At 34.8% G+C, this 14,721-nt stretch overlaps 1 protein-coding gene across 6 annotated transcripts in view; it reads right to left on the bottom strand.

Moving 5' to 3' along the window:
- TANK (TRAF family member associated NFKB activator) overlaps positions 1-14,721 on the bottom strand; it is a 143,222-nt gene that overhangs the window by 22,685 nt on the left and 105,816 nt on the right. For 3 of the 6 annotated variants that reach the window (XR_007517834.1, XM_049887298.1, XM_049887297.1), the window contains exons 3-4: positions 9,391-9,502; positions 7,988-8,106 (exon numbers count right to left, since the gene is read on the bottom strand). Coding sequence is in view for 5 of the 6 variants with exons in the window: in XM_049887298.1 (XP_049743255.1) it covers positions 7,988-8,106; positions 9,391-9,502 (231 nt within the window). In the remaining variant the exon portion in view is untranslated. Of the gene's footprint in view, positions 1-7,987; positions 8,107-9,390; positions 9,503-11,239; positions 14,498-14,721 lie in introns of those variants that run through there. The other 3 variants (XM_049887299.1, XM_049887300.1, XM_049887301.1) reach the window with 2 other exon arrangements.

The following is a 14,721-nucleotide window of genomic DNA, read 5'->3' as shown; positions in this document are numbered from 1 at the left end:
CCAAAAATAATAACTGGAGGAACATACCATGGGTAAATGCTTCTCACTGAAGGAATGTTTATAGAATAAAGTAACAAAGGAGTAAGGAGCTCTCTCTCATCTTTAAACCATAATTATGTCATTAAAAAAGGTAATAAATGTAATGAAACCAAAAACCTGCTGCCGCTGAGCTGAATCTAATTCATAGTGACCCTACAGGACAGGGTAGAACTGCCCCATAGGGTTTCCAAGGAGCGTCTGGTGGATTTAAACTGCTGACCTTTTGGTTAGCAGCTATAGCTCTTAACCACTAGGCCACCAGGGTAAAAAAAAGTGTCCATGATAAATATAACAGGTCAATCAAAATCCTCAGTTTTAGCCTTTGATTTATATAATATTCTCCAAAGTGGCCTGGGTTTTTTTTTTTTTACTTGAACTATTATTTGACCTCCTGCTCGTGGCCACCTTCACTCACTGGAAATTTTTTATCTTTAAATTAAGGTCCTATATGTTTTATCTGTGCCATAAAACTATAAATAGGATTTAATTTTGTTATGTAATTAGGACTCCACAATGTCTTACGATGCTTGCTAATTGCTTTAGATCTCCACATCTTTGTCTCCCTAACCAGACTGTAGCTCCTTAAAGGAGATGGATCGTGTCTTATCCTGTTTTTTGTATTCCTGTCAATGACTAGCAAGGCTGGGCAAATAGAAGGAGCCCAATACATACTTCTTGTCTAAGTGACTGACAAGTGAATTTTTAGACATCAGATTTCTTCAAAGATGTCAGAGCTTCTATATATACTTGCAATTGCCAGGTACAGCACATCTTATTTTCTTACTGTCAGCACTGATGGCTGCTCCATAGCCTAATTACTGTTTGACTGTTCTAAACCTATAAAATCTTTCCTGCTCTTCAGAGTGATCTTATCTGGTGATATAATCATGATGACAGCTACATTACAAATTTGCAAACTAACTGGTATCTTTCAGGAGCAACTGCATTCTTTGTATTTTAAAGCTTTTGCTTAAAGGATGTAACTGAGGAGAAAAGAAAAAAACATATAAAGAATAAATTAGGAATATATGCACAGAATCAGAAATAAAGCATAAAATCAGATACATGGACACAGAACACATGGTCTCTATTTAAATAGTCAAAAGTTCAAATAAACTCATACTATATTTACAGGGTTGCTATGAGTTGGAATCGACCTGACGGCAGTGGGTTTTTTGTGGGCGAGGGGGTATATTTACTTGGTATCTCAGATCCTAGAATCTGAAATAACTTTATAACATTCAATAATGTCTATTTTGGTTATTGAACTAAAACTTTAAGCCCAGACTAGTAGCGACAGGTACATAGCAGGATTTCAGAGTTACTGAATTAATGAAGAAAAACGATGTAAAAATATCACCAAATTTTTTCATGTATTCTATATTATTTGCTTCCTGCATATTTACTTGCATAAGAAAGCACTCTAGCATTGTGTATAACTCCCACAAAAACAAAAAGGAGACAGAAAGATGAGAGTAAACAATTTCTGCCAAACCCTAGAATTCAAAACAGTATTTAGTTTGGCAACTGAATTACTTCCCAGAATCAAGTATCATAAAAAATGTCCTGTTTCGCAAAGATCATGAAAATGGTTCAGGATATTACAACCCTGGTTCTTAAAAAAGGGAATTAATGCCAATTTATAATTACATTAAAATACAAAATTTGTTATTTAACATCATGATAAATGGAGAAAAGAATGAAGTTGTCAAGGATTTCATTTTACTTGGATCCACAATCAACGGCCATGGAAGCAGCAGTCAAGAAATCAAAAGACGCGTTGCATTTGGTAAATCTGCTGCAAAGTACCTCTTTAAAGTGTTGAAAAGCAAAGATGTCACCTTGAAAACTAAGGTGCGCCTGACCCATGCCATGGTATTTTCAATCACATCACATGCATGTGAAAGCTGGACAATGAATAAGGAAGACAGAAGAAGAACTGACGCCTTCGGATTGTGTTGTTGGTGAAGAATATTGAATATACCATGGACTGCCAAAAGAATGAACAAATCTGTCTTGGAAGAGATGCAACCAGAATGCTCTTTAGAAGCAAGGATGGCGAGGTAAGTCTTACATACTTTGGATATGTTGTTAGGAGGGATCAGTCCCTGGAGAAGGACATCATGCTTAGCAAAGTACAGGGTCAGTGGAAAAGAGGAAGACCCTCAACAAGGTGGACTGACACAGTGGCTGCAACAATGAGCTCAAGCATAACAACGATTTTAAGGATAGCGCAGGACCGGGCAGTGTTTGGTTCTGTTGTGCACAGGGTCACTATGAGTCGGAACCGACTCAATGGCACCTAACAACAACAACATCATGGACATGGAGCCCTGGTGGCGCAGTGGTTAAGAGCTCAGCCTCTAACCAAAAGGTTGGCAGTTCAAATCCACCAGCCAGCTACTCCTTGAAAACCCTATGGGGCAGCTCTATTCTGTCCTACAGGGTTGCTATGAGTTGGAATTGACTTGATGGCAATGTTTTTTTTTTTTTTTTTTTAAATTATCATGGATATGGTAACCCCATCTGTTACAGAGTAGAATTGCTCCATGGGGTTTTCTTGGGTGTAATCGTTATGGAAGCAGGTTGTCAGGCTTTTCTTCCATGACACCACTGGGTGGGTTCAAACCACCAAGCTTTAGGTTTGTAGCTGAGCACAAACCATTTGTGCCACTCACGGATCCCATGAATTGACTCAGCAGCAATGAGTTTTATTTTTATCACGCACATAAGTTACTATGTCTAACATTGGTGTCCTGCAAACAAAAGATAAGTAGCCTTTGTCAAGAATAAGTGTGTGCAGTACTGGGGAAGACAGAGCGACCTGACCAAAGTAAGGTCATGGAAGCTTCACAGACACATCCAAACTCTGAGGGACTGAACTACTGGGCTAAGGGCTGGGACCATGGTCTCGGGGAACATCCAGCTCAATTGGTATAACATAGTTTATAAAGAAAATGTTCTACATTCTACTTTGGTGAGTAGCGTCTGGGGTCTTAAAAGCTTGTGAGTGGCCACCTAAGATACTCCACTGGTCCTATCCTATCTAGAGCAAGGGAGAATGAAGAAAACCAAAGATACAAGGGAAAGATTAGTCCAAAGGGCTAATAAAGCACAACTACCACAGCCTCCACCAGACTGAGTCCAGCACAACTAGATGGCACCTGGCTATCACCACTGACTGCTCTGACAGGAATCACAATAGAGGGTCCCGGACAGAGCTAGAGAAAAACACAGACCAAATTCTAACTCACAAAAAAAGACTAGACTTAGTGGCCTGACAGAGACTGGAGAACCCCTAAGAGTATGGCCCCTGGACATCCTTTTAACTCAGTAATGAAGTGAGGTTCACCCTTCAGCCAAAGATTAGATAGGCCCATAAAACAAAATGAGACTAAATGGGCACACCAACCCAGGGGCAAGGACAAGAAGGCAGGAGGAGACAGGAAAGCTGGTAATGGGGATCCAAGTTTGAGAAGGGAAGAGTGTTGACACGTAGTGGGGTTGGCAACCAATGACACCAAATAAAATGTGTGTTAACTGTTTAACAAGAAACTAATTTGCCCTCTAAACTTTCATCTAAAGCACAATTAAAAAAAAAAAAAAAAAAGAACTGGCAAAAACATGCAAGAGTTTCTTGGTTCCATAAAGCACTGCTCAATCATTCCTCTTCTCTGGAAAGTTTATATTCACACTAGAATTTTTTTAAATTGTTCTTAAGATGACAGGCTATGCTACTTTCAGGATCATAATGACAGGATTCAGGAAGGTGAATTCATTATTAAATTCTGCCAAGTTCCTTTGCCTTTCATCAATATTTACCACATGGTGAATTAAACACCACATCTGATACACCTTGATTTTTGGTAACCTCTTCTGTAAGCCACAATCTACATGCCTGTGATGATTTAAAAATATGTCTACAGTATCTTTGAAATGCCTCCCCTTCAAGAGGTGGAACTTAATTCCTCGCCCTGTGAGCACTTAGAGATTTGCTTCTAATGAAAAGAATAGAATGGAAGTGAAGTTATGAGACTTCAGAGACTAGGCCATAAAATGTACCTTCCTCCTTGAACTTTCTCTTAGATCTCTTGCTTTGAAGAAAGTTAGTTGCCATGTTGCGAGGAGAAGCTCATGTGGTGAGGACTCCTGCCAACAGTCATGTGAGTGAATCGTCTTGGATGTAGATCCTCCAACTCCAATCAAACCCTCAGATGACTGCAGCCCCTGCCTACATCCTGACTTCAACCACACAAGAGAAGACTCTGAGCTAGAACGACCCACTAAGCTAAGCTGCTCTTGAATTCCTAACCCACAAAAACTGAGTAATATTTGTTTCAAGCCAGTATGTTTTGGGGTATGTTCGGGGTAATTTGTTTTGCAATATATAACTAATACAATATCCCACCCGCCCCCAAATCATATTCCATCAAGAAAGACTGCACAAACTACAGTGGTGGATAAGCAATGAAATGTTGGCTTTCCATTAAACTGAGTACTTCCACCCTAGGTCTTCAAGCTATAAACAGAGAACTAAGGGATCACCCAATGATGCAGACTCTGTTGTCTTTACCTCTCTACACTTCCTTAGAAGACAAAGGACTCTTGCATGCTGTTTGTGTAGGATTGGCATGAAGAGAGGACGAACGATAAATTTCATGTTTCTCAAGTAAAATTTCCCAGAAGGGCCTCTTCTCCTCAACACAGCTCTCTTTCCTTAAGTTTGTCTCATTTTCCAAGGCAGCTACAGTTATCCTTTGCCATAATGTACATGGGTTTTTCACTTCTCCAATATCCTAAACAAAACAAAACCTTAAAAAAAACACTAAACAAAACAAATAGTCTAAAGAAAAACCCTCAAGCTATCCCAAACTGGAAGAAAGAACCGTGGGTAATCAGTAGGAGCTTCCTTCTGTTACAAAGCATTTCTATTAACTTACTAATTCATTACAGAGGCTAGACCAACTGCGTGGGAATGTGATTTCCTGAAATACATTAATTTTTGAAAAGACAATTTTAAAGTATATTGAAAATAGAAAAAAAAAGTGATTCATACCATCACCTTAACCATGTCTGCACACTGCCTTCTGATTCTCATCCATGTGGATACATACTTTTACAAAATTGCAACCAACCCCATGGAGTTTTCTCATTTTTGGAAAAACCCTACTATAATCAAATCATTCAAAGTTATACAGGAAAGGATTTCACCTGGCTCAGACTTGCAAGAGAAAAGTGAATTTAATTATAATTAAATAAGTATAGATTAACATACATGCCAATGGAAAATATTTTAATTTCAATGCTTGATTGGTCAGTATTTTCCTAAATTAGGCCTAATCTTTTACACAGCTCTCAAATATTCAATAAATCCAACTTATCTATTCTTTAGGATGTATTTCCTGTTCTTTAATCCATTATATATTCAGTGCTCATTAGCACTTTGGCTAGAGATATATCAAAGAAGAACAGAAAGCTAAGATGCAATATGACTAATGTTGATTTTTGTTAAAAGGCTACAGTATAAAAAGAGCTATTCAAAGTACTAAAATGTAGCTATCACATAAACCTTTCCCCCATTAGTAAAGATAATTAAGAGAACTGATTGTAGATTTCACTCTTACTTTGAGTTTTTTTTTCCCTCTTATTGCCTGTTAAAAATGTAGTTACAATTGATGCAACATTATTATTTCTCTGGAAATAAGCTATTTCTGACATGATCTGCTACTTACACTTAATTTCAGCCCAGGAATACATATGTTTTATACATAAAGTAAAAGATTAATCTTATAAATTAAAACAGATGTAACTTAAAAAGGTTTCTGTTGAAAGTCTGCCTTTGATTACTTATTCTGTTGTTGATTTGTGACTTTGGGGACCCCACGTGTTCCAGAGTAGAACTGTTCCATAGGGTTTTCTTGGTAGTAATCTTTACTGAAGCAGATCACCAAGCCTATTTCTTCTGTGGTGCTGCTGTCTGGGTTTGAACCACCAACTTCCGGTTACCAGCTGAGTGAAAACTGTTTGTGCCATCCAGGTACCTTGGATTACTTATTCTGACTAAAAAATAAACTGTAAAACTTCCATAAATAACTAAAAATTACCCATATTTAAAATAAAATATATTATTAATATATCTTACAATCTTTCACATCATCCTTTTTGTTCTGACAAAGACTTATTTTCCAAAAGTAACCTTCTATATATTTTGATATTCTATTATCAAAGAAATGTTATAACTAGAAACAAAAAATCTGATTAAAAATTAGTGCTAAATAATGGCATTTAGAAGTACCTGAAACAAGAAAATAGATTGTAAATATTTACTTAAGCACTAAGTTTATAAATCAGCATTTTATAGCAGCTCAATGATTTTATAGTTTATAATAGGCCCAATCACAAAGTTTTATTTTAAAAGTCAGAATCATTGTTTCTGAATTCCTTCTTTGCAAAATAAACCTAAACATATTCTAGTACCATGGTTTCTTGTGTTTATTTATTAGCATTTTTAGATGAATGGAAATTGGAGTGGGGATGAATACAGAACTGAATGATTCAAACAGAAAAAATGATTATGAATAAAAAATATGAACTGAGAAATACTTTAGAGAACTTTTCATTATAAAATATTTTAGAGAAAAAGTTTCAAAACTGGATTTCTCAGATTTGACGTTAAATAGTAACTTAGGAGTTAGTACAGAAATGTAAGCTAGACTTAGTTTGGTATCAGTAACTGAATAACCCTGACAAACTAGGTTAAAATCTCCCACCTTATTTAGAATGAGAAATGTAGCACTCTGTTTTCACTGGTCTTGCTGACGTTAAGAGCCCTTACTTGCTAGATTTTATTTAAAGGATGCATTACCTCACTAAAACCCAACTCATCTCATTGAAAAAATTCCTTTTTAAACTTATAAAATTTCAATGATTCAGAAACACATCCACATACCTACCACTCTCATTTAACAAATGTTAACATTTTGTTATATTTGCTTCAGATCCTGCTTTCTTTAAAGAAATAAAATTTACAGATACAACTGAAGACCCCTTTATTCCCCTTCCGGCTATCACATAGTGTCTACTCTCCTTATCTGCAGAGTTGATAATTTTCTAACAAAGTTGTATATCCTTCCTGTTTATGTTTTTATACTTTTACTACATATACATGTTTTCATAAACATTAATGTAGCAACATTTTAAGTATTCACATAAACTATTCCCATTTTATTGTTCTGTAATTTCCATTTTTGACTCAATACTTTTTCTGAGATATATCCACATTGATATTTATTTTAATTTTTATAAAGTGTTTCATCGTAAAGACATACCATGCTGCTACTGATGGATGTTTAGGTTGTTTCTAACCAATGTGCATGAATATCCTTGTACGTGTCTCCTTACAGATACAGACTATTTCTTTATATATTGGTTCAATGAAGCCTTTTGCTTAAGCTGTTTAGATTAATTTTTTTTTTTTTTACTAAGCACAGGCAATTAAAAAAAAATTAGAATGTTATTTTCTAATTGAAAATTGTCTATGTCTACTGTTTACCTTAGTTGAACCTTTTTTTCTTTGTTAAATCTTTTATTTTTTTGTTAAATGCTTGCATTACAGAAAAGAGAACACTAGGAAACATGAAACCTATTCCTTTATTTTACTTGGAAATAGTGCTTCTATTTAGGAACCTGTAAGTCGTATGTTCATACACATAGACCTTTTGTTTAGAATTCTAGTGGTGGATCCACCTCAGGAAAATAAAATGAGCAAGATGTATTTTGTATCAGTATTTGAGTGATGCTTTCTGCAGATGAAATACTAGGGTTGAAATGAATTTTGCCCACTTCCTCCCACCCAAATTGTGACAGAATATTGACTAAATAATTCAGGAAATCTGTGGAACCTGATTTCTCACTTCTTATAGGGAATAAACCTGGCAGTGCAATTTACCTTTGATTGTTTTTCTCTCGGTATTCCTGATTTTACTTTATCATGTGGCTGATCAAGAGTCACATTATTCTTCCTTGTTTCACTCTCTTCAAGCACAGGAACACAGCCATAGCTATTATCTGCAAAACAAAAACCTCTTGGACATCAGTAGGAAACCCTTGTTTTTGATACCATCTGAAAAAAACCAAAAAGAATATAAACTGAAAACCATAACTTTAAAGTATAGAGAATTAAACCATGAGTTATAAAAAAAAACTCTTTAGATAATAATTTTGACAAGTTGTCCATTTAGATTTTTTTCTTATTCCTACTAAATCACACAAAACTGCACTGTCCCAGAGTGTGCAAAATACGTAGAATTTAGAAAATTAGAAACATGCTCTTTGCATCTTACCATCAGCAACAGTTACTCTTTTACATAAGTCATATTTTCAGGTATTCATTTCTTGTTTATAATAATTATTTACATAACTACTCTATGCTCATTGTAGGAAAATTAGAAAATGCTGATATGCCAAAAGAGAATAAAAATAAAATATACCCACAATTTTTATCACCTGCGAATTACTTCTGTTAACATGCTGGTTTATATTCTATCAGGATTTTTCTTTTCCTATACATATAAATTCATGCAAGAATTCATTTTTGTAGAAATGAAATAACATTATATTTGTTTTTGTATCCTGCTTTGTTCACTTTACTATATACCATGAATATATTTCACACCCATAAGTTAAAATCTATTATTAATACTTTTCTTGGTTACCTAGTTGCTCATCATGTGCATAATCATAATTTAATTGTTGGACATTTCTTTGTTTCTAGTTTTTCATTATTAAGAATAATGCTATAATGAGTACCCTTGCATATATATCTTTTATAGTACTTGAACAAGTATTTTCTTACAATATACTCATTACCATCTGGAATTTTCGGTTCAAAAGGCATCCAAGCCAAAAACCAAACCCAGTGCTGTCGAGTCAATTCCGACACCTAGCGACCCTACAGGACAGAGTAGAACTGCCCCATAGAGTTTCCAAGGAGCGCCTGGCAGATTCGAACTGCTGACCCTCTGGTTAGCAGCCGTAGCACTTAACCACTTCACCACCAGGGTTTCCTCAAAAGGCATAAAAAAAAGTATAGACATTATAAAAAGCTTATCATAGTTACTGGTAAAATTGCCTTCTAAGAAGTTTTATCAACTTACAGTTCCACCATATAGTATATGTGAGTGCCCCTTTTCCCATGTCCTAGAAGTGTTCATTTCTTAAATAAACATAATAACTCTTCCTCAGTCATTAAAAAAAACAGAACTGATAAACAGAGGAATAGAAAAACTTGATTCCCACCTTTTTTTTTTCCAAGAGGTTCAAGAAATATATAAAAAATTAGTATGAACATACCTCGACTGGAATTCACAAGAAGTAACTGTGATTTTAGCTTGTCGATAATAGTTTGTTGAAGTGACAGCTGTTCCTGTTGCTCACGTATTCTCTGCTCATAGTTCTCAGTCTGCTGACATAAAAACCAGTTAGCCTGATATTTACTGACCCATATACATTTACTGTCCGCTAATAATTATAAATAGATATGAGTAATTTAAATAGATATGGGTTGCCCATATTGTCATTTCCCAGGTATTGAATACTTATTTTTGAGCTAAAAGTTGGCTTCAGCTTGTATTTGCAATCATTACAAATGTAAGTGACTTAAAATACTTAAAGCAACTATAAAAATTTTTAAAAATCATCTTAATTAAAACCATTTGTCAAGAGTTCAGTATATGGTTTCTTGGTCCTTCAGTTAAAATAAAAAATTGTAATTTATAACTTAGTCCTTAATGATAACAAGGAGAAAAGCATTTAAGATTTCATGTCTTTTAAATAAACCCATTTCTGAATTTATTTCTAGAATACAAAAAGACTGAAGGAAGTAACTACAACTAAGATACTATAAAAATAAAGGGGCAAATAAAAATTACAAGATAATATTGACCAGAAACTTCTAAGATTAAGTTTTAAGAAGTCAAGAGAATATCACTGCTGATCTTTAGTGTATATTTTAAATACCATAATTTCCCCTATATTTTTAATACACTCATCTTGCTGCTTTTTATGAGAATTAAGGATTGAAAAAAGACATGAGTTTGCATTAGGGAATATAGATGTTGCAAACTTTACAGCAAAACTGAAAATGTTGCATTACAGTTACCAAATTAGTAAAAAGTCTTAAAAAAAAAAAACACAAAAAGAGTATTCTTTACCAATTTCTATCACTGAAGGAACAACTAAATAAAAGATTAGTTGTAAATTCCTTAAATTATGGAGTGAAGTTCCAAAAATCTCTGAATGTACTTCAGTAGATACTAAGTATTTGATTTTTTAATAGAGTCTTAAAGTTCAAAATTAGTGAAGTTTTAATATTTTCAGAGATCAAGAAACCTATTGTCTTTTATAAGTTACACAGCTGTTCTGAGATTCTCAAAAACAAATTAGCTGAAGAAATTAAAGCAAAATACCCCATTTTCCCAAATAACAGGTGAAATTTTATAAGTAGTATACTTCCAGCATGAATGGACAGAGCTGATAAGTAAACCAAGTGGTATGCTATCTTTGCAAGTTTCCTGTAGGCAGCTTAGATAACTTAACACTCCCCATAGAGTTCTGTACCGTAACTTACACACAGAAGGTGTTCAGTATATTCTTATTGGGACAAAAAAAAAAAAAAAAATTAATGAATCCAAGCAAATTTTATTACTAAAAGCACAAGAATGAATCTTGTGAGTCCACTTGGATCACGTATCCTACGAATATGAGTTCCAGGACAAGCATCTTATGTTTCCATATATTCACATCTGAGCTGCTACAAAGAGTGGGTATGCTGACTAAAAGGAGGATCCAAACGTCTCTGGCAATTTTTAATACCTTAAATCTACTTGGGTTAGGCAGTAATTTTTAAAACCTTCAATATACTTGAGTTACACAGAGCCATCACGTCTGTGGAATCAGCAAACATGTTGACGTTACAGTCTTCTCTACCTATTTCTGTGTATTTAGAACCTTCTCTAAAGAACACAAAGTTCTTCATAAAATCAACTAGTAGTTACCCATTCTTTCACTACATTTCGATAGTATATTTTGATGATATTATTCAGAGATTAAGTAACCAGCAGAAAAAACAGCAAGTTAGAGGCCCACAATAAATAAGTTATTCAAGCCTCAGCCCATTCTCCATCCACTATGGTTTTCCTACCTTAACGCAGAAACCAAATGACCACATAGTTTCTTTTGAAATCAACTCAGAAAGCTTCTGTCAGTTAATTTTCATCTTCTAGTCCCTGGCTTAAAAACATACTTTAGCATGTCTGCACATAACACAGAATAGATGAATAATGCTGAAATGTATTAATTAGCTGGGCAAAAATGGCTACTTCAAGTTAAAGTTTTTCACTATTTTTAAAATCCATTTAATAAAGTATTATAAAAAGTTCATGTAAATTCTGTAATACTTTTAAAAACAGGTATTCTGGAAATACAACTGGGGAAAGAGAATAGCAATGGTTCATGTTCTCCTATTGCACTTTCCACACACATTACAGCAATTACAATAGTCTAATTGAATTGTCTATAGGTCTGATTTCCCTTTAGACTACGAACTTCTCAAGGGCAGAGAATACTTTCTGGTATCTCCAGTGTACCAGAGTGCCTGCCATATATTGAGATGCTCAGTAAATATACCTGGAGAAACAAATGAACTAAGTTGTTAAATGATTATCAGAGAAATAGATATGCCTTCAGGAGTGAACTGAAGGAGAAATGGCTTTGCTTATATTCCTATGAGGCAAACAGGAAAAGTGAAGACAAGGTCTGTAGGTGAATGAGACGAAGGCAAGTTAAGTTTGAGAAAATAGATGCAATGGACAGACAACGTCTAAAGATATTTTGGAAGAAAAAAAGAAGCTTATACTGTCAGAAAAAAGGTAATAATCTGAGGAAAAAAATACATATTCAGAAAGAATATGAAGATTGTGAGCACAAAGCAATGAGAGGTAAAGTCCAGAACAGGTTATTATATGAAATTGGGAAATAACCAGTAAAATTCAGTTTATTTACTATGTTTGGAAACTAAATAAAACAAAAAGTTCTTTTTTTTTTCTTTTCATTAAATGTTTTGTTCACTGAACAGAGTTGAATAAATGTATAACCTGAAAAGTCCCATGAAAGGTCAGGTAATTGCTGCACTATCATGGTATTTTTTAAAAAACAATACAATTACAAAGCAAGTACTATCAAATACCCCACAAAACATAAAAATCACTAACAACCAAATTGAAAATGTACAACAGCAATGTCTTGTCAACACTTCTGTACAGAGCACAGACATGACAGCTAAAACAGACAGAAGAGAAGATGCTTTTGACAGCCAGTGTGTGTGAATGATTCTTTGAGTCAGATGGCAGCAACAAGTTACCAACTAGGAGATCTGCATGACAACTAACCATCCATCTGTATCAAACACCATCTGGCCAAGATGACTCTGGCTTCTGTGTATCTGACACTCCATTCAATTTCGAAGACTAGCAAAACAAGTGGTCTACCAGCATCTAACAAGGTAAACAGGTACTTAGGTACTTGTGCCATAATGTACTTTGTATTCAACAGCAAAACTTAAAACAACGGTGATCAAATACAATACATATCCCAAATTTATTAAAAATGGTTGCCTATATATTCTCTCAACTATCATAAATAAAAAAACTTATCTTAATAATTGCGTCTTTATCCAAGGCAAAATTTCAATCCTTCATCTTCGAAACTAAGGCAGCGTATTCCCTATAATTTTTGAACATACAATTGCTCAAATTTTCATGAGTTTCATAAATACTGAAATGTTGTTATTGTTTTCAGGTATTGTTGAGTCAATTACAACTCATAGTGCCCCCATGTAACAGACTAGAACTTCCCCATAGGGTTTTCTAGGCTGTCATCTTTATGGAAGCAAATTGCCAGGGCTTTTCTCCTGCAGAGCTGCTGGGTGGGTTCAAACAGCCAACCTTTTGGTTAGCAGCGAGCACTTAACTGTTATACCACCAAAGTGAACCAAAACCAAACCCGTTGCTGTCGAGTCGATTCCAACTCACAGTAACCCTACAGGACAGAGTAGAACTGCCCCAGAGGGTTTCCAAGAAGCACCTGGTGGATTTGAACTGCCGACCTTTTAACCTCTTAACCACTACACCACAAAAAGGGCTCCTTAAATATGGAAACAGAGCTCCATAAGTTGAGTTTTTTTCCTGTTGCTGACAGTGAAAATTCTCATTTTTCATATTTTCCAAGGCACACTGCCTTATTTCCTACTTGAGGAAAAAACAAACTTCTTCAAGTGTCCCTTAAGTCATCTATAATACTCTGAATAGGTCAAATGTTATCTATCTCTTCTCATTCTCCAAAACTAATCTCAGTATTCTAAAAAATACCATTGCTTTTCTTCAGGTGTAAAAAGAGTAAGAATTAGATAAATATTGAATGGATAAAATAACTAAATAGTCACAATTTAAAAACCTCTCAAACTGTTTCAAGATTAACAAAGAGAATGAAGCTTTATTGATGGATTTGCTTGGCTACCAGAAATACTCTCAATAGGGAGCTCTACAGTTCATGAAGAATATAATTAAACATTAATTATCCCATTACATAGCACTTTAGACACACATTAATTCATTCTTTTTGCCACTTTGGTAAGCTAAGCATCAACTTCAATTTTATGTTGGAAAAAAAAACTATGAGATCATATAGGATTAACAACTCAGAGATCCTGGTGTACACAGCTCATTTTTAACTATTCTCTGTCCACTAGGTTCTCTTCTTCCCAACCCCTGCTCCCTCATACTAAGACTTATCTAGGAGATCTGCAGTTTGACAGATCAGATTATCAATGTGATTACCTTCTATTAGGTGACAGTGCTGTTGCTGATTTCTCAACATGCCAAATGGTAAACTATGACAAACTATTCTTAATTTAAAATTTTGCATTTTGGTCCTGATTAATTTACTTAGCCTCTTTGGGTCTTGGCTTCTTTCTTTCTCAAATGAAAATAATATTACCTGAAGGATTATAAAGGAGATGGCATATATGAAATACCCGGCACACAATTTAAAAAAAAAAAGGTCAAGTCAATTCAGATTCATGGCGACCCCATGTGTATCAGAGTAGAGCTGTGCTCTGTAGGGTTTTCAGTGGCTGATTTTTCGGAAGTAGATTTTCAGGCCTTTCTTCTCACATGCCTTTGGGTGGATTCCAACCTTCAAGCTTCTGGTTAGCAGCCAAATGCGTTAGTTAACTGTTTGCACCACCCAGGGACTCCAGCACACAGTAAACCCTTTTTAAATTTTAGTTCTTTTCTTCTAATAATGAGCAAGGTATCTACATAGTATCTATTACCATAGCACGCAGTACGTATCCATCAACAAATGGTCTGATTACCACTGATCACAGGCAAATGGTTACCAGACTTACCACATAACTACCCGACAATCTAAGCCAGTTTTCTCAGTCTTTCTTCTAGTTCACTGCAACCTAAATTCTCTTTGAGAAATCAGTGGTGCCTTCATTGAAACAAAAACATTCTGTCAAGCAAAAAACAAAACAAAAAACCTAGTTGCTCAAACTTTATAAAGAGACAAAAAGGACTCAAAAAAAAAATGATTTAAGAACAATCAATGGCAGTTAGAAAT

This window comes from Elephas maximus, chromosome 6 (assembly GCF_024166365.1).
Source record: "Elephas maximus indicus isolate mEleMax1 chromosome 6, mEleMax1 primary haplotype, whole genome shotgun sequence".
Lineage (NCBI taxonomy): Eukaryota > Metazoa > Chordata > Mammalia > Proboscidea > Elephantidae > Elephas > Elephas maximus.
The sequence above is the reverse complement of the archived record's forward strand: the minus strand, read 5'-3'. Positions and strand labels throughout refer to the sequence as shown.